The following is a 20,220-nucleotide window of genomic DNA, read 5'->3' on the forward strand; positions in this document are numbered from 1 at the left end:
CAGAGCCTGTGCTAACGCAGGTGTGTAAATGGGGAGAAGTGGTCTCCTGGGGAAGCCAGTGGGGGCCCAAGACTTGAGAAATTAACAAGGTAGATCATACAAGATCATGGAAATGTTTTCTCTTGGGCTGTCTTATCGATCTAAAGAACAACTCATCATTCATTTTTATGTAGGAAAACATTATAACTTAATTTGAGTTCTTATGAAGATTTTTTATTTTTATTTTTGCTACAAAGAGATGACCAGACCTGAAATGAATTATTATGAACTTCTCTGTAGAATCAAAAGCTGGAGGTGCAGGCAGGATAACTGTAGGTAGTTGGCCTTCCCTTAAGGGAAGAGTTCACAGTGGTGGGTATGGATTTAGGAATCATCAGCACAAGAGCAGTCATCGAAGCTAAAGGAGCTTTATCCTGGACAAATGTATAGATCAAGAGAGAAAAAAGAACTCAGAAATCCCAACACAGAAGCAAAAGGCAGAGGGCAAGAGCCAGAAAAGAAAATTGGAAAGAGGTGGAGAAGAAGAAAAAAAATCGGGCACAAGAAGGAACAGAACCAAGGAAGAAGACTCTCAAGGAGGGTGAAACCCACTATGGCATAGAAACAGAGCTTATTCACTTCTGAGATGTGTCTCACTAGGTCTCATTCCTGTGTCTTTCTCATCCCTGTCCCAGAGCTGGGTACAGAGTGTGCATGTGAAAATGTGCCTTCCTTGCTGATTCTAGGTGGAGTGGGCCAAAGCTGGAATAGGGATCTCAGAGAAAGTCAAGGCTAGCACTTACCCTACAATGGAGTTTGGAAGAATCAGGAAGAGAATGCATTTGACTGTTATTCTGGTAGTTGCTTCCTTATTTTTAAAGAAATGAGCAACAGCAATACCTAACATAGCATGTGTATGGAACTTTAGTTTATAAAACATTTTTAGTATGATATACAACTTTCAGCCTCAGAAGAATGATGTTGAATACAAATAATTAGTAGCCTTTGTGTGACAGATAACTAATACCCAATACATTGAATACATTGTTCAGAATCACACAAATTGCAGATCTAACCATCAAGTATTTGTTTGTCCCCCTACTATACATTGTACAATGCATACACTAACATGTGCCTGCTCTCTCCAGGTGGTTTCCCTGCCTGATTTTCTCAGTTTCTTCTCTTCATGTGTGTATGTCCTAAGAAGAATTTTAGGGGCCCAATTGTACAACACTGGGCTTTTTCCAGGGAGGAACAAGGTGGACATATTTCATTGGATAAACACAAGTGGCAAGTGACTGTGATTTACGCCTGCTGTGCAAACTTCTGATTACCAATCGTCGCCTACTATATAAACAGGTGTAAACTAAGATTTAATCGGTTTACACAGGACAGTAAATAATTTAATCTCTCCTTAGCATGGTGCTTGCGAATGTAAATGTTTAAGCCAAAACTGTTGCTGATTTTGTGATGCAAGCATCCAGTTTCTCAGCCAGAAAAGCTGGGTCCACACATGGTTCTTAAGTGCCCCTGCCTCGGGGTTTTCAGACTGAGACAGAAAACCCAGAGTTCTGGAAGGAAAGTTCATTTTGCCCACCAAGAAGATCAGCTTCAGGCCTAGACAACTGGCAGTCAGCTCTCTACCCTGTCATGTCCTGATACATTTCTGTCTCCGTCAATTGTTCTTCACTGTTCGGCTCTGCAGATATCCAAAGTGACTGCTAGTGCATTAAAAGCCAGACCAGAAAAGATGGGGGGAAAGCAGGAAACAGCAGCTACATACCATCCTCACTTGAAGACTGCTGGGCACTCACCGCCTGTAGGTGTGCACCTAAGTGAATAGCACCTAGATCCTATGAAATTCACTTGCAATGGGTTCTCCATTGTGTAACTGTTCACTGCGCTTAATAGGGTCCCCTGAAGCACAGGGGCCACCTGCTATGAATTTTTCATCATTATCACTCATGTTCTAATCAACCTGGTTATTTCCTCTGGTTGTAAGGGCAGGAAGAGGATTTGTTCTTCTCTTCGCATGTTTGAGTCCAGGCTTTTTTAAGGATGAAGTAGCCAGGACCAGGCCAACATTCTATAATTTCCATGTTAACATGGCTAAAGAGTCAACAGCATACCAAGAGTGGGTGCAAGCCAAAGGATAAGATTTTTGATATTATTTTCTTCCTTAAAGAAGTCTAGCGTATAAGCAAAGGTTATAGCTGCAGCAGCATTGGTAATGCCATGGCTTGGATTTTGATAGTTAAAAAATCTTAAAACATAAAATTTATGCTCATGGTTTGAACTGAACCCTAGGTAAGAAATGGGTTTGATTTTCTCCTGTACCTATACACAGTATGGGAAGAACATCTACTACTTACTAAATAAAAAGAATTTCTTTTATTCTGAAAAACTTGTATGTTTGTTAAAAGTTTTATTCTTTTCTAAAAATGTTTACAAAGTTTTTGACATGAGCCAGGCACTGTAATGGGTATCTGTTCTCTTGTTCAGTTCTCAGCTCAGCCCTCTGCTCAAGAGCATTTACCCAGCTTTAAAAAGGAGTCCAAGACACAAATGGTAAAGTCATTTAGCTGAGATTTCTTGGCAGGTAAAGGAAAGACCAGCATTTGAGTCCTAGGAAGACCCCCTTGAGAGCCTATTATTTTAAATTATATTATAAAATATTTGCCATTCTTATTCCCCATGCCTTCAGATGCAAGGCATTTCTGGCTTTGACTCTGTGACTGTGAGTCCATCTAATTCAGGGGGGAAAAGCAGAAAGATTATAACAGAAAATCAATAACTATACTATTTTGCATTTTATGTTTTCAAACTAAACGCACTGATAACTCAATTAGCACCTATATCAGCCTTACTAGGTAGCTATCATCATCATCATCATCATCATCATCATCATCATCATCTCTATTTTAGAGATGAGGAAACTGAGGCAGACAATGAAACATCCCCACTGTGACACAACTACCTAGCAAGTGTTTGGATCACTGACCACACCAGGCAGTTTTGGCACAAGCCAAATGGCAGAGCAGATCTGGAGTCCAGTGCCATGAATAATGCTTAGTGGACCTGACAATTAATTACAAAGAAAATAACGACCAGGACAGAAATTCTTTTAAAAACCATATAGCTGAAACTATGGCATCTCCTACAGGAGACGATGTCTTTAAAAATAAAAAAGAAAAGTGTCGCTTGCCTGTTAGGACCGGAGAATATAAATGCACACATGAAGAGAGATTATACCGAAACAAATACAACAAACAGTAGGTATCCCAAAAGATCTTCCCACTATTTCCCGAGGAATGACGTGCGATTTTACAAATGAGGAAATATGAGCCAGGTTTGAGGGTCATGAGACAATGGAGCCTGAAAACACTGCCACTTACTTCCTGAATTTCCTCTCTGTTCCCTCCACCACATAGTAGCCTGGTTTGCATTCATATCTGCAGACAGTGCCCACGTCGTGACCACCCCTCATACAGCGAGGCAGGAGCAAGTTGGCATTTGGAATGACAGGGGGAGCGTCACATTCCACCTTGCAGTAGACTTCAGGAAGTGACCATATCCCATCTTCAAGGCAGGTCAGCCACGGGCTCAGTCCTGACTCCAAAAAAGAGAAATACAGGGTGCTCAGAAAGTGGAGTGAACAGTCAAAAGCATGAAAATCTGTCAGAGCATTAAAATTCTTCAAAAGTCACAGTCTCCTTTTTTGAGCGGAGTCTCTATAATCTACATCAAATGTTCCTCCTGTATCTTATTACCCACAGAGCATCCATTGTGGTGTTTTATAAGGAAAGAGGTCATATAAATTGCATCTAGAAGGACTATGAACTAAATCATTACCTTCCTTCCTACTCAAAAATAATAAAAAATACAGCAGTGATTGTAACACAGACAGCATTAAAATAATAGTGTATGACATTTTTGTCATAGTTACTATGTACCAGTCACTGTTTAAAGCATTTTATGTGTATTAAATTTGTAAATTCCAAATCACAAACAACCTTTGAAATAGACTATCAGCCAGATGAAGAAATTGCGGTTCAGTAATTTTCCCACCCTCTAAAAGAGCAGAATTAAGATTTGAACCCTAGCCATTTGGATTCAGAATTCTACTACAACACCACATCTCAGGTCTCAGTGTAATGCTTGGTTTCTCTGAGGGCAGTCCATGAATCTACTCAAAAAGCTGCACCAGCCCATTCTAAACAAAGTAAACTAGAATCTCTCAGAGTAAGGTTGGGAAATCTACATTTATGGCAAATGTTACAAATGCCAAAGTCTGAGAAGCCTGGAGAGGTAAAGAGCAAACTATCAGGATCAATTAGGCCAAAGTGTACCCCGTGTTCTTCCCTAACATTACATCCAATAATAACTGATACAACTCTCTGTTCTTCTCATCTATAATACAGAACAAAGCAAAACTGATCCGTGGAATGTCTGTAAAAACTAAACGTCAAAATGCACATAATAAAGTATACCTACTTTATTAATATAATCAAAACCATTGTGTTAATTGGTCAACTTGGTTAGGGGTTGAGGGAGGCACAAATCAAACAAAAACAAAGAAAAATCTAAGCCTCTTCCATAAATGATCCTGATTCAAGAAATCCTTTAAGGCAATCAGGCCCAAAGGATGGCATTGCCATTTGGGACTTTGTCTGTATTATCAGGAGCAGGTGTCATGAGGGAGCCAATGAGAAGGGTGTGGTATAAAGAAGAAAGTCCCGAAGTTCCCCACAGAGAACAGGGGGTAACTGCCTGATTGCCCAGACAATACCTTGGAGCTTGGCTGGTGGCACACAAGAGATGGAGCAGCGTTTCAGAAAGTCAGTGCCGTCTGAGCAGGAGAAGTCCGCATAGTTCACCAAAGACGGGTCAGGGATGCCACAGTCGAGAGGCATGCAGCTCACATCCCGGTCCCAGACCCCAGCAGAACACGTGAGCAGGATCTCCTTCTAGAAATAGAGAATTTGCCCCTGTCAATGCCATTTGCATAGGTTACCGGAAGTTTTTAGACTTTGGAAGAGTCCTGGTAGTCATTTGTTCATACATTCAAGTCAGGAAAACTATTATGCCTTTCTCCCGGTCGACTCATCACTGTTTGAATGTATAGGCTCACGGTACCCAGGTGTGACAATGAAGAAAGAGCCTGTGAGTAAATAGCAGTGCCCTCCCCTTGTTTGTCCAGATCTATTCTCAGCTCCTCTCTGCGCTGTGATGTGCCCAAAGATCATGTCCCCTGTGGATCTCTTGTGATTACACTCTGTCCTGGGACACAGTAGCAGGAGATGCTTAGAGAGGGAGACAGATGAGGGCAGCCTGGGGACTTGCTCTTTCTTTGTCCTCCACAGAGAAGTGCTACAGCAGGTCAGTTCCACCCAGGGCTGCCCTCCCAAGCCTGCTGCTCCTTCATCCATTGGTTCTGCTGCTCCCTACAGCCAATATTTCAGGCTGAAGGGTGACATTCAAGCCCCTTCACCCTGGAATACCACACCACCGCCTGTGATTTCCTATATTTACCCATGCTTTTCTTAAATTTTTGTGAATTGCCTACTTTTGAACCTGGCATATTATTTCCTACTGGCACCCTTATTAAGTCAGTCTGACAAACAGAAAATGAAAATGGTCACCTCCACTGAGAAAGGTGCATAGTGCCTAAGAAGGGGTGAGAGTTAAGACAAACAATGCATCTTCTACGCCCTGTGGTTAAATGGGAGCTCTTCCAACCTTTTCTGGGGCCACCCTCGATCTGGATGCTACTAACTGAGGAGATGCTTGTTGAGTACTTAGAAATGCCAGATACTCAAGATGTCCTCTACTAAACAAGTTGTCCTTAAGGAGCTGAACATCTACTAAAGGAGTAAACCACATATTGAAACACTTGCTAAGGAGGGTAATGGAAAGAAGGAGAAAAGAGAAAAGGTAAAAAGGAAGTAAAGAAGGAAATCCAAGTCACATGTGGTGGTGCACATCTGTAATTGCAGCACTTGAGGGCTGAAGTAGGAGGATTATGAGTTGGAGGCCAGCCTAGACTATTGACTCCTCTCTCTTTCAAAAAAAGAAAAGTCAAGGCATACATTTTTGTGTTATTTTAAAAAACTTATTCCTATTTCTGTAATTATTGGACAGAATATAATATAGTGAATGTCAAAAATAAAGTAGATGATATAGAAAACTGGAATCCAGGAAGAAAAAAATATAAATGCTTGCATGCAAAGCCACATCATTTGCTGCCATGTGGGGGCAGGAGGGCAACACTGTGGGAACTGGAGGAGGGGTTGCCTGCCCTGGGCAGGAAGGCAGAGCACTTGAGGCCAGGGTGTAACACAGGGATTGGCCTTGTAAGAGGGTCGACGCCTTGCAGCAACTCAGGGGAGGTGGGAGAAGAAGGTGTCTACGCCAGAGATAGAATGAGACCTAGAAAACTTGGAGTTCATGGCTTGTTTGGGAAAAGCATAGCAGCCACTTTAGCACTGGGTTCAAGCTCATAGACAGAGAGGGTTATTTCAGAGACCAGAGTGGCACCACAGCCAAATGTCAAATGATTGCTGAAGGCACCTGCTGCCCCTGACACTGGCTCCTGGCTGTAGCTCGTCCCTGCTTCCCAGTGTTTCCCTGCTGCCTGCCAGAAAGATCCAAGTCAAATCCAAACACATTTTTCTACTTAGCTTTAGTTCTTGTGTCAACAACAAGCAAATATTCCCACTGTCTTGTGATCATGAGGCGGGCTTGTATCGTGTCCTTCACGGGGCCAGCCTCGGGTGACAGGAGTGGTCAGTCAGCAGCAGAGCTCTGTGGCTGAATCCACCATATGGTTGGCAAACAGTGAGCTCCCATCTTCTGCTCCCAACCAGATCCTGTCCCATACACGCTACACAGCGAAGTCTGGCTAAAACCACAAGCAACTAATCATTTAAAGAATGCCTCTCAAATTCTGCACACATTGCCTGGTTTTCCTCCTGGCTTTGTTAGGTATTATCCATTTTGTCTTAAGTTGCTCCTAATTTTAATGCATTGTAAACATTGTGCTTGCTTCTCTCTGCTTTATATATCATGCAAGGATATTTAGTTCCTACATTTTTGTTCTTTTCTACACTTTCTAACTTATTTCAAGGCACACATACTTCACCTGAGTTGAGGTGAGCTAAGAACAGATTATAAGAGCAGTTTTTTAACTAAAGTACCCTAGACCAATTAAGTTAGTTCTTTAAAAGACAGCAAAGCAATTTCTAGGCTGAATTTAAGACCTCTGAAACTCAAAGCTGTGTCTTTCTAACCATTTTAAGCAAGTGAAATACTTTCATGTGTTTGCAACCCATTAAGCAAACAACTGACAAGAAATTATTTTTAAAACTCCAATCTTCCAAACTGTTTAAATCTAACAGTCACACTACTCATTTCTGATAATACATCTTCATTGTTCTCTCCTTGAACCCTATTATCTTTTGCCTAATGCTTCCCTTTTTATCTCAAAATATGGTCATGTTTTCTAAAGGTTGGTTTCATGTTTTAAATTCCTTTGTAAAGTGTTGCAATCTTGCTAAAACAAAATTGGAGAACAAAGTTCATAGGACGACATAATTATGTTGATGATAATGGCAACTTAACCATTGACATGTGACTATCACTTTACTGGAAGCTTTTAAATTATTTCCAGCAAGTCATGTTAATAACTCAATGAAATGAGTTCTTGCATTTCTATTGTTTTATAAATGTGGAAATAAGCTTAAAGAGTTTCTTTTATTTGGTTTAACTTAAAGTTATATGCTTAGTACATAGTACAATTGAAATTTCATTCAAACCTGTCTTTTGAAATACGATCTGAACCAATATATTCTCTTATCTTCAAACTACATTGAAGTCTTGGAAATGGTGTTATAGAAACTTGGAATGGAGCTTGTAGAATGTAGAAATGTAGAAAATTCATCCAAAAGCTTATAGCATGATAGAATCTCTGCCTTAGTAATAGATTTAACACTTCTGCGGTGAAATCTTGCTGTATTTCTCCAATCTTCTTGGAAGGAATCACAGATTGATTACAATATATCTTGCCTGAAAATGATGAATGGGTCTATATCTTTCCATTCTAATCTCAGTTAAAAGTAGGGAACATCATTTCTGGCATGAAGATGAAAACAAGGGAGAACAGAATAAGCATTCATGTTGACTGCCCAACCAAAGAGCAAATTCATAACCTCATAAATAGACTTGCAAATCTTTTATACACCTTGCATTATTAGTAAGTCACGCTTCTTTTTGCATGTTACAGTTCCAGCCATTTTTTCCTTTTGAATGGCTTATAAACACTTGTCCTTCCCCAGTCAAACTAGGGGAAAGGGTATAAGTAGCTTCATGCCCTAGGAGCTTGGTTGTGATGAGTATGGGCTTCCAACTCACCTGAATGGGCCTCAGGTACTGCCCATTTCTGGTCTGAAGGGCAAATCCCCTTTGACAGGTGATAGCACACTTCATGTTACCTGGGCTGCTTGAGGTACAGTTCACCATGTCCGTGTGAGCAAGCAGCAATGGCACACAGCTGACCAGCTTCCCACAGGGCTGGTGGACACAGCTAGAGATAACAAAAAGAGAAGCATCTGTTATGGCTTACATCTAGATGTTCCCCTAAAGCCTCATGTACTCCTAGGTAGGATTTTGGAGAAGTGACTGGATTATAGGCTTGTGATACTGACTTAGACCATTGATTGATTTAGAATAGTTCTGAGGGTTGATGACAGCATTACTGAAGAAGAAAAACCCACCCTGGATGTGGCAAGAAACCACCGATAGGTTGGATGGAATAAAAAGGGAAAGAAAAGGAATTCTGTTTCCTGTCTTCTATGACAAGCTGTTTCTCCTCTGTCACATCCTTTTGCCATGCTGCCCTGCCTTGAAACCAGCAAACCATGGACTGAACCGCTACAAAATGTGAACTAAAATACATATTTCAAACTTTAATTTGTAGGTGTTGAGTACTTTGCCCTAGCAATGAAAACTGTAACTAAGCATCTTAGAACTGACTAAAAACCAATAGTAGCAGTGACTTAGCAACTCCATGTAGGAAATACACTTACAGAGACAATAATCTTTCCCCAAAATCTACATTTAACACATCACCTTGTATATTTCTCAAAGCCATAACACATGATAAACATAAACAATATCAGCTGGTGAGCAACAATTTACCATCTTTGCAGGGCTCTTCCAAAAGAATTACAGGTGATGGGATAAGGTGGAAAACAGATCCCAGGAGCTCTAGACGATATTAGAAATGAACAGATCAGGGAATTACACTTGAAATATTGAACAGCCAGAACTTATGGGTCCCAAACAATCTGAACACATCCAGAACAAAGCTCAGCACTGAATCCTAGAGATCCCTGGTTGCATCAGACAATACTCGTTCGATGCTTGCTCACAGAGGACCTAGAAGGTACTAAATAAAGGTCCTGGCTCTCTGAGCAGCAGAAAAGGTGAGATTCCTTTACAAACTGATGTGGAAATATTTTGACTAATGGTACAGCTAATACAACACACACCACTAAATATCAGCAATACTACTTATAAACTGGGTCCACTAAAGGAAGAGGAATTTCATACACACTGAATCCCTATGAAATGCCTGAGATTGCACAGACATCATCTCAGCAGAGAACTGTTTTCTGGATCAATAAGATCATCCAGACAGGAACAGGAGAGATGTATAAGCTTCCCGGGATTCAAGAAGACTCAGAGTGGACCTAGACCTGCATAACAGCAAGGAGGCAATGGACCAAGAAGAATGTAGCCCTCATGCCAGGACTGAACCATAAAGATTAAAATTTCAGCATTAGCACCAAGGTAATAAGTTTGAATTCTGTACTGTCTCTTGCACCTGTGTGATATGGAATGGATTATTCATTTTCTAGCATTTCAGCCCCTTCTCCTATAAGATGAAATGATGTTTTAATCACTTTCCTCAACACTGGGACAAAATACCTGACCCCCAAAACTTAAAGGAGGAGGGGTGAATGTTGGCTCCTGGTTTTAGAAGAGTCAATCTATAGTCAGCTGATGCCAAAATAGGAAGGCTCTATCAGAAGAAAGCTGTTCATGGCACGGCAGCCAGAAAGAATAGGGTGGTGGGGGGCTAGGGATTTAGCTCAGCGGCATAAGCGCCTGCCTTGCAAGCAGGCAGTCGTGAGTTTGATCCCTGGTACCGATAAAAAGGAAAAAGAAAAAAAAATAAGAATAGGGTAGAGGACAGAGTTGGGGAAGGAGTTATATACCCTTCCAAGTCATGCTCCCAGGAACCCACCTCTCCTGACCAGCCCCTCTTCAGTGGATTAATCAACATACTGATGAGTACAGTGCCCCATGACCCAATCATCTTCTAAAACTCCAAGCCCTATACACATAAACTTTTTGGGAGACAGTGCAAGTAAAAATGATAATGTATCATAATGGCATGTGTTACTATTCCCATGTTAATTTCCTCTACAGCTCCACTGCTAATAGCCCAGACTCTTACATCAGTGACTTGTTTCCTGATGATCTTCTGACTTTATCAATTCTTTCTGTACCTTCACTCAAATTTCTAAGAATTCTAAAAGGTGTTCCTGCTGCAAGAAGCCCCTGAGGATATTTTCCTCCTTCAAGCCTCTCAGTGAAATTGTAAAAGTAACTACCTTCTAATATTTCCTTTACTCTATCTTGTACTATGTATGCATTTTCTTGTTCTTAAATTTTTATTCACTTCTTTATCCAAATGCAATTAGTAGTTGAGTATTAGCTTGAGTTAATACTGAAGTATTAACTTCTTGAAGAGAAATATTTTCTCTTACCCACTTTAACACCATATACTTTGCTATAGTAGACACAACAAAGATACACAAGTTAAATTTCATATTACAGAGAGAAAGTAAGAGAATAGTTATTAAAATGGGAAATTACTAAATTAAATGCTGACAGATAGGGTTCTGAAATACAAAAATATTATCCAACAATGATCTACCATCTTGCCCCACTCATTCATTCATCAGTGAACATTTACTAAATGCTTCCTCTTGGAAGGCATTGTTCTGAACAGGGGTCCAAGGGCCATTCCCTGAACACACACAGACCGGGGGAAGGAGACCCTAGCAAGATGTTTTCTAACAAAATGCTGACTTGCTCTTGGTGTTGTTGCCAGTGGTGCTGATTACTAGCCTAAGTGGCTAGTGAACCTCATCAATAATGTTTTCTATTTGCCCTTGGATTGTGTTAGAGACAATTATTATATCAAAGAGCTTGGTAAATATAAAAGAAAGTGGAAAATAAAATATCATTGAACATGCACATATATAATGGAGTTGATGAAAAAAACGTAGTAGCTCAAGAAGACCTGATTTGATCTGTGATCAATTGGCTGTCCCTAACCTTATACCCATGGGATTTAAATCATATGCCAGTGACATTCTTATTTATTTTATTCATGCTTGCTGGGTATGTGACAGGGGAACAGGAGGTGAGGAATGTGAAATAAATTTTTTACTCCTTTATTCCTGGTGGCGATGTGATGTCCATCATGGAAGCAAAGGAAGGGAAGAATAAATGAGTTGAAGAAGGGGGAATTGTTAATGACACAAATTCCCAAATCCAATGCTGATTGTTGTGCATGTAATATAAGAAATAAATCTTTGTCTCTGAGTCTTTATTTACTATTTGAATAAAGGTGTTAAAGCCTGACCATCTTCTATGGACTGAGATCAGAACACTTAAGTAGTGATGCTAAAGAACCCTGAGCTCTATTAACACCTGGGTTCCTGTGAACTCGTTGCCAAGAAATCAGTGTGAAAGCCTACACAATATTTTCAGTGACTTCATTCACGTAATTCACATCATTGAGGACAGATACAGGCTGAGACAGGATAGAAAACAAATAATTAAATGATGACATAATTAAATGATGAAATTAAATGATCACACCATCATGATGCTGTGAACTGTGGAATGGAGAGCTGCTTGACTCCCAGGGTGGGCAGCAGAGGAGGAGGGTGGGAAGAGCAAGACAGGGAGCACACCAGAGGGAAAGTGGCCCGCAATAAGACCAAGACCAGGAAAAAGAAAAACGGAGAAAGGACCAAACCCAGACCTGTTTATGAAGTGAGAAATGGTTTTAGTGCAGCTGCTGCAAATTCTTTCACTAGCTTATATTTCCATTTGCTTCCTTTTTAAGGAATTTGTTTTATGAGGACGGTGTTTGTCAGGTCGTTAGTTTCTGATGGCATCTGGTACCAATTGAAAACTTCTCTCTCTTGCACCCCAATCCCAGAGCCCCTTTAGTGTCTATCTTCCACTAAAAACATTGCCCCTCAGAGTGAGGCTGTAGTGAGGATGTCATTCTGCCCTCCCCCTGGCTACAGAAGCTATGGTATCATAAAGACATGCTAAGAGCAAAAATAATTCATCTTAAAGTTGTCTTCCTATGATCCTTGGACAAAGTTAAGGACAGTGGCAGAAAGGATACCATACAATGCCCCAAAGAGATGGGAAGAGAAGTATTTATCTTGGTTTGACATATAAGAAGCTAAAGCTGTGTGGAGACTGGCTGGAGGCCACACAGTGAGCCAGAGGAAAATCTCCAGCTGCATCTCCAAGCCATGCCTCTCAGGGCCAGCCTATACCAGGAAGCCGTCACCTCCACAGGGAGACAGCTTCTCTGATGCTTTCTTCCCCGCTTTAGGGCCTAGCAGCAAGCAGGGGTAAGTGAAGGAGCTCCTCAGACAGGCAGACGGGCATGTTTGTCCATTAGAGTTGAGTAGTTTTCCCTTAAACAATAGCAATCCAGCTGCTACTGCCTGCAAAAACCCTGTGAAGAGTGAGTCCTCCTCTGGCAACACACTTCACCCTTCCACCTACTTTTTCAAGATCTTTGCCACACCTCATCACACTGTGTTCTCAGGTGGGGCTATGGTGCTCCCCATCAGATGTGATTCACAGGTATTTCCATTTAAATAAGAAACAAAGTCTTAGCCAAAGGATGGAGTTTTTCCATAATGAAATTTCAAATCACTGGGCCCTTAGAAATCACACTATGCAGATGGTTGCAGTCTCTTTTCTTCTCTTAGAAACCTCTATTTTTTCTTCCAGTCTTTACTCCCATAGTTTAAAGGTCTTTAAAAATGCTTTCCATTGCAATATCCCTGTTTAAAATGTATTTGTATCCCTATTCAAAATGTACTTTATCCCCAGGATCTGAAAGTTCCGATAATCAATTCTAGCAGTGTCCTCTTCTGTCATGATGCATGTTTTCCCTTGGCTGGTTTGGTACAAGAAGGATGTCTGGAATTGAGAAACTTCTGTGGACACAGTTCCTTCTAAGATGGGCCCTCATATTCTGTGAGGCAGGGTTTCTCAACTATAGCCAGGCATACACTCCTGTAAGCATCTTTAAAAAAAACAAAGGAAGCTTCATGTGGTGGTGCATGTTTATAAGCCCAGAAATCTGGGAAACTGAAGCAAGAGGATCACAAGTTCAAGCTATCCTGGATAACTCGGATTTAGTGAGATCCTGATTCAAAATGAAAAATTTGAACAGGGTGAGGATCAGAGTGAAGGTCCTGGATTCAATTCCCAAATCCTTAGTACTAGGAAAAATAAAAAAAGATCAAGGATTGTGGTAGGGAGGAAATGATTAAAATACATTATGTGCGTGCTTAAATCTGCCAAAGGAAACCCATTAATCTGTATAAACAATATATACTAATAAAAAATGTGGGGTAAAATAGTAGACACCCAAGCCTCATCTCCTGGGGATTTTGATTGGTTAGGCCTGTGGTGAGATCTTAGCCTCTGTGATATTTTCAAGTTTCAGAGTTTTTCGTACTCAACAGGAGTGAAGCCCATAAAGATCCCAATACACATAACCCGAAAGATAAGTTTCTAAATTCTATAGGTCAAGACTATACACTGGCAAAGGTGACTCCAGAAGCAGAAATAGATCTAGCTGTTTCATCACTATGTTGTTTTTTATGTATTCAAAGAAATAGTCACAAAGAAGCCACAACATACTTGAAAAGTTTCATCTGTTTAAGAAACTAAAAGCAGTGGAAGAAAGAAAACAATCAAGTTACTGATTATGAACCCATGGTTCCTTCAGAGATAATTTTATCATTGCATTTGATTTGACCTTATTGAATGAATAAGATCTAGAAAGGCAAAAGAGATGTCCTGGAAAGCTTTTTCTGAGGCTTTACAGACAGAATACAGGGAAAGAAAATAATCTCAAGGACTGGATAAAAACACATTTCCTCTATCACTGTGAACTGAATAAAATTTGGTATGTATGGATTTCTTAAATTCTAACAAATTCAGAGAATTCCGTATTGAAAGGAATCAATATCTATATTTGAAGTTTCAATTTAGAGGCAGATATGCAAAGTATTCCTATATAATTCAGTGGTTAGTGAGGAGCAAGATAAAGCTAAAAACAGAAAACAGACATCATTCACTATAGACAGAAGGGTCAGACTCAATGACAAATTCATTATCGGCTGATGTAAAGGACACCAAACAGCTCTTGTTAGTGTCTCAGTTCTTTAGCCACTATATGGGTACTGGCTTGGTGTCCAATCCAGCTCTAGATGTGGGAAGCTAGCTGGTTCCTAAAAAAGAAGGGCATGTTGGCTGTTCTGATGACAGTCTCAAGAATTCATAGTCCAACACTTTGCTGTGAGCCTGGGTCAGTGATGTTGTCTCTAAAGCTTTCACTGATACAGATAATCCCTTGTGGCATGTGTGCCGTAGATTTGGCACCACTGGTCCAGGTCATTTTGGGAGAACTATAAGAGGCTATGAGAGTATTCCAGAATCAACTAGAATCAGTACTGAAACCTTTGTTTCTCCTATGAAAGAGCTGAGGAAAGTTTATGAGCTAAATATATTCCCAGGGGTCACATTCTTAGAGAAATAAGACTTTGCTAAAATTGAAATGGAACTTAAAGATCATTCAACCTAAGTTCCTCATGTTAGGAACTTAAAAGGGAGCCCAGAGGAAATTGTGAAATATTCTAGAACATCCTCAAGCACTAGGACTATAATATAATAAGAAAGAACTATTTAATTAATCTTCTGTCCAAAGTCCAAATCAGAATGACACCAACTTCTGAGTTTGCCCAAAGTCAATATCCCACCCTCACTGAGGCATCCAGAAAAGTCTGACCACAACTTTTTCCCCCTAGAATCTAAATTAGTTTGGGAGAAATTGTCTGGCATTCGTACCACACTTTTCAAGAAACAGCCTGCTTTGATGGAGAAAGCAGTAGACCAAGGCCACATGACTGACTTCTGGTCTTGGCTTACTCCTGCCGAGCTCTACGACCTTGGGCATGTCTCTGCACCATCTTGGACCTCTGTCTGCAAATTTGTAAAATGACAGAGTTGAACTAGGCTCTATCAAAGGTCTTTTCCAGCTTTAACGTGGTATTTAATTTCATAGATGAGGTGATGGTGGTATTGGGGTGGAAGTACAGAAAACTCATAAACAGACAGGATGTGGTACAGAACCCAAGAGTTTTTCATATCCTTTCTTGTCCAGTATAAATCCTTTGCTTAAAGTCCCAGTTTTTCAGTTGTATAGTTTAAAATATTGCAGTGTTTCTATCCAAGAAGTACTGCCATTGATTAAATAGTAATCCTAGTGGATTTATCTAGAACAGTCCCTTAGGTGAAATAGTAAAAGAAGGTCAGATTTTTCCCCATTCCTCCCCTCTACGTTATTGATTCTTATTGAAATCAGCCCCTGTTGGATAATAAGGAATGTATGCTCTGGATTTGACAGCAGATGGGAGTAAGACGTAGGTGGAATGGACTGGAAGAGATAGAATCCTCATCAATCTTCCCACCACCAATTGCAAAATCAAATGTCACAACAATAACAGCATCTATCCTTAGCTTTGCTGTTTCTCAAAACGCATATAAAAAACAAAGAGTAAGCAAAACAAAACTTTCCATTCTGCTGCTCCATTCTACCTCCTCACCTGTGTCCTATTTTCTGCTCTCTCCAGGAACCAGGTGAAGTACAAAATAAATTTCTAACACTCTTCTTGGGCCAACCAGTTGTGGTAGTTTCAAGTGTTTTCCTGAAGGACCACACAAACTGTAAAGGATGAATTGATTCGAGTTCTCTCCTGAAGAATCTCGTCTGAATCTCAGCAGTAACGCTGATTTTTCCCTCACGCGATAGAGAAAGGATAAATCAGCACCACTCAGACTTTTTTATTCCTGTATCCTGGGAAAGTAAAGTTTGTCCCTGTCCCTTTACATAAGTCTCAGCACAGAATGTGACCTCTCAAAACAGCCCCATCTGGGCATGTCCCTCTCTTCTTAGTAGGTGACCTAAGTTCAGGCCTGGACTCTGGTGGCCTTAGTACTTGGTAATTTACTTTGCTCATTCCTACGTCTGGGCACAGTTTTTATCACATCTGGCTGTAACACCCGAAGTCCCATCCAAATGCCCCTGTCCTACTAAAGAGAAACAGATTGACATCAAACAGCACAAAATGCTTCCTTTCAAAGTTTCTGTCTCATTGAACTTCAGAACCCATGATTTTCATGTAGATTATAAAATATGTTGAATACCAAAGAAAATTCAAAATAATTGAATTGCTGGCTAAAATTCAGAAATTGTGCCTTTTAGCACTGGCCCAGGGAAGCAGACTCATCCTTTTGAAACAGAAGAAAGATCTATATTCATAGAGATGTGTCAACCCCCACAATATATTAAGGCAGTAGCTGTCTGCAGTGGGGGCATCTCCTAATGAGGAATGGTCACTAGAGCCTCCAAATGACTGCACTGTTGATTCCCTCCCTGCCTACTACTTGTCTTTGGACACCAGTTAAACTATTAATTTGAAAGTGACACTTTCTTAGCCACATTCCCAAGCTCAGCCTGGAGAATGTTTAAATATGTGGAGCTAAGTGAGAAACAACACTGATGAAGTTGAATGAGCATGACTTTGGACCATGCCACTCCTACAGCAGTGGCAGGAAGAAGCTTGGCTTCTCCACGGGCTGTGCCAAAGTGAGGCATAAATAGAGATCTTGAGAGTTTACAACAAGCACCTTGAATAGGTTCCAAAATCACATGCAGAATTAGAACTTAAAACATATGCTGGGCTCCTGTGGGACTCGTACTATCTTCAGTGGCTGTTTTTTTTTTTTTTTTTTTTTTTTTTAAATTTGTGGACTCTACAACAGAAGATTCATGTTTCTCCTGTAATCTATTACTCCTAGAATTTGCCAATCCTTGGTTGACATTAGATTTTGGAACATCATTCTGTTCTTTTGTTTTCCTAGCACTCTCAAGTCTGGCAATATTAATACTTTCTTATGGAGAAATGTAGGCCTAAAGAAGAAAAGAGATTACACTAAAATCATGTGGTGAGATTAGTAGGTGCAGCCAGTAGTGAGAGGCAGGGGGCTGCTACTGCATTTGCTACCAGTACGGTTACCAAACTTCCTCCAAATTCTCAGATACAGCTGCATGAAGAACCAACCATGACATGAGCGTCACTCTAACCAGAATTCATGGTCACATCCATCAACAGCATCTGTCTACTTGGCAGACCAGAAAAACGATAGATATAACTTTGGAAATGAATAATGGCTTGTTTTTATTTTCTGTGCTTTCTCCACCAGCTGCCATGAACATAGACAGTACTGACAGAGTTAGCCCTGAGCAAAATTGGAAAGTGGGTGACATTTTAATTCATCCTTGTTTTCAGTTCCACTTTTTCTACTTCTCATCTTTCTGTAGAACCTGCAGATGCCTGTACTAGCTTCCATTTCACTAGGGTCCTGATGTGGTTTTTGAGTTATCAAGGTTCCTAAGAGAATATGTCTGGTGGAAATAGTTGATAAAGACATGAAGCATGTTTATTTCTGGTATGAAATAATTTAGTATTTTAAAGAGATCCTGAGATTGTCAAGACTTCAAGAAAATAATCCCTAGTGGTAGAACTTCAGGTGTTATAGTTCACTGGGGATTCATTGTTTTGAAGACACTTCTTGGAAATCAGTCTAATTCCTTGGAAATAGTCTCCAGTTCTAGGGCTCCTTAAGGAGTACCTGCTTCTAATTTTGAACTGAAAGCTTCCACCAATTTTTTCTTAGAAGATATTCCATTAAGAGCAATCTTAGACATACTAAAGCTTTAATTTTAATAATAGTCATTCTAGAATACTCTTAGCCACTTTCCAGTTAAACCCCAAATGAGACCACATCCATGAACTTTTCATTCTTCCTCTATGGCTCTATGGGGGGAAAAAACTGCCATAAAGACACAAATAGTTCCATGTCTCCCAGTGAAGACCTGTTGTCCACTAGACCATTTGTCATTGACCAGAACAATCAGAATCCTCTCTATTTTATTTTATGGGCAAATCATTCTGGGAAGAGGAAGTTGGGCAAGAAACCTAGGGAACAATTGAGCAGCTATAATTCTTTCCTTTCTCAAAAGAAACTGACCAGAAACAAAAACAGATTCAATGTTAATTTACTAAACTGCTTTGGGGAAGGAGATAATCAAATGAGTAGAAATATAATACATATTTCATTTCTATAGTTCTGCCCTTCCCAGCAGCAAGAGAGAACATTCCCCATTACCCTGGAGCATTAAAAGAGAGCCCACAGCTAAGAATAAAAGACAAAGGACCAAAAATTAAGCACAAGATTTAATGTGCAGTTTTTAAAGAAAGGAGCCTTTTGCTTTAGGACGCTATCGAAAGGGAGGCCTTCTGAACATTGTACATAAGACTGTACAGAGAAAAAGAAGGACTGACAAGCTATTGGAATCCGGTCCAAACAGAAAAGGAAGGGAAATATTGGCATTTCAAATCTGAACTCCAAATAATTGACACACAATAGGGATTGCTAAAGTGGCAGTAGTGAGTGTTTGAGGAAACAACGAAGCATGCAGCAAAATGTCAGATAATAGAGATGGAATGATTCTATTACCAGGATCAGACTCAGAACCTGATTGCTGCATGGATACAATACCAACACGTTCCCCACTCTTGGTCTTGGGCTCAGGGATTCTATGACCCAGATTTACATCTTCTGGCAACTGGAGCACAACCAAAAAGAACATTTTCACACCTGTGCATCTATTTCTTCCAAACAGAAACCAGCCAATTCTTCCTTGAAATTCCTGGGTACTATTATAGTCACAGCAGCAAAGATGAATGAGAACATCTCCTTGCTTTCTAGCACATCCCTCTGCCCCAACCAAAATCCTATGCCTGCTGAATTTTCCATGAACAATGGGAGTGACACTCCCATCATCTGTATTTGACTTGTATCATCTCAGTCAGCAGAGTCACGTTTTCAAGAGTGCTTCTTAAGGCTAAAGATATCTTACATGTCACAAAGATATAGTTATTACTAAAAAGGGATCTGAAGAGGACAAGAAACTGAGATGAATCAGCCTGGAAGAGTATAAACCCTGAATTACTTACTTGAGAGTAACCAATTGTTGATTTTTCTCCCTGTATTATGCATTACTGCAGAGTCTATGTCAAGAAATGTTGACATGAAGATCAGACGCCACACAGAGCCAAGCAAGGTGACTAAAGTAACATATATGTATATAGTCATTAGATCTCTATGAGTACATAATGTATATCAAATATACATTGATTGCTTTTTAAAATTAATTATTTTATTTACATACCTTGTTTAGTAAAGTAAGGCAAGTATCTTAAGTTTGCACTTAAATATGAACATTTCTATAACAAATATACGAGATTTGAATATTTAATTACAATTGATATTCAAGATAGAAACCTAATAGCAGAAATTTTGAGCACAGAAGGTAACTTGTCAGCTTAAGGATTGTTGTCTTGCATATAGCCCTGTTCTGAAGTATAGTATATGTGCTTATTTTTCCTTCACTGACATGGCATTCATGTTTAGTTGCTTTCCTGTCACTAGGCACAACACCTAGCACACACAACTTAGAGAAGGACAGGTTAATTTTAACTCACAATTTCAGTCCATGCTCTACTAGCTTCAAGGCAGAAACAGCAAGGTGGAAGGAGACACAGAGGAAAGCTGTTTAATCCATGGCAGCCAAGAAGCAGGGAGACCAGACAGGAACCAGGACAAGAACACACTCTACCAGGTCACACCCCAGTGACTAACCTCCAACCAGGCCTCAACTGCTAGCAAGTCAGCTAAAGCTTCCTGATGGTCCAATCACCTTCTAAACACATA

The 20,220-nt window shown here is 40.1% G+C and overlaps 1 protein-coding gene across 1 annotated transcript in view; it reads right to left on the reverse strand.

Annotated features, from left to right (window-relative positions):
- Positions 1-20,220, reverse strand: part of Pappa2 (pappalysin 2) — a 253,321-nt gene that overhangs the window by 68,479 nt on the left and 164,622 nt on the right. The window contains exons 15-17 of the mRNA XM_003474655.4: positions 8,389-8,560; positions 4,769-4,946; positions 3,375-3,588 (exon numbers count right to left, since the gene is read on the reverse strand). Of these exons, the coding sequence (XP_003474703.3) occupies positions 3,375-3,588; positions 4,769-4,946; positions 8,389-8,560 (564 nt within the window). The remainder of the gene's footprint in view (positions 1-3,374; positions 3,589-4,768; positions 4,947-8,388; positions 8,561-20,220) is intronic.

Source organism: Cavia porcellus, unplaced genomic scaffold (genome assembly GCF_034190915.1).
Source record: "Cavia porcellus strain 051 isolate PalLab524CR breed Dunkin Hartley unplaced genomic scaffold, mCavPor4.1 scaffold_29, whole genome shotgun sequence".
Taxonomy (NCBI): Eukaryota; Metazoa; Chordata; class Mammalia; order Rodentia; family Caviidae; genus Cavia; species Cavia porcellus.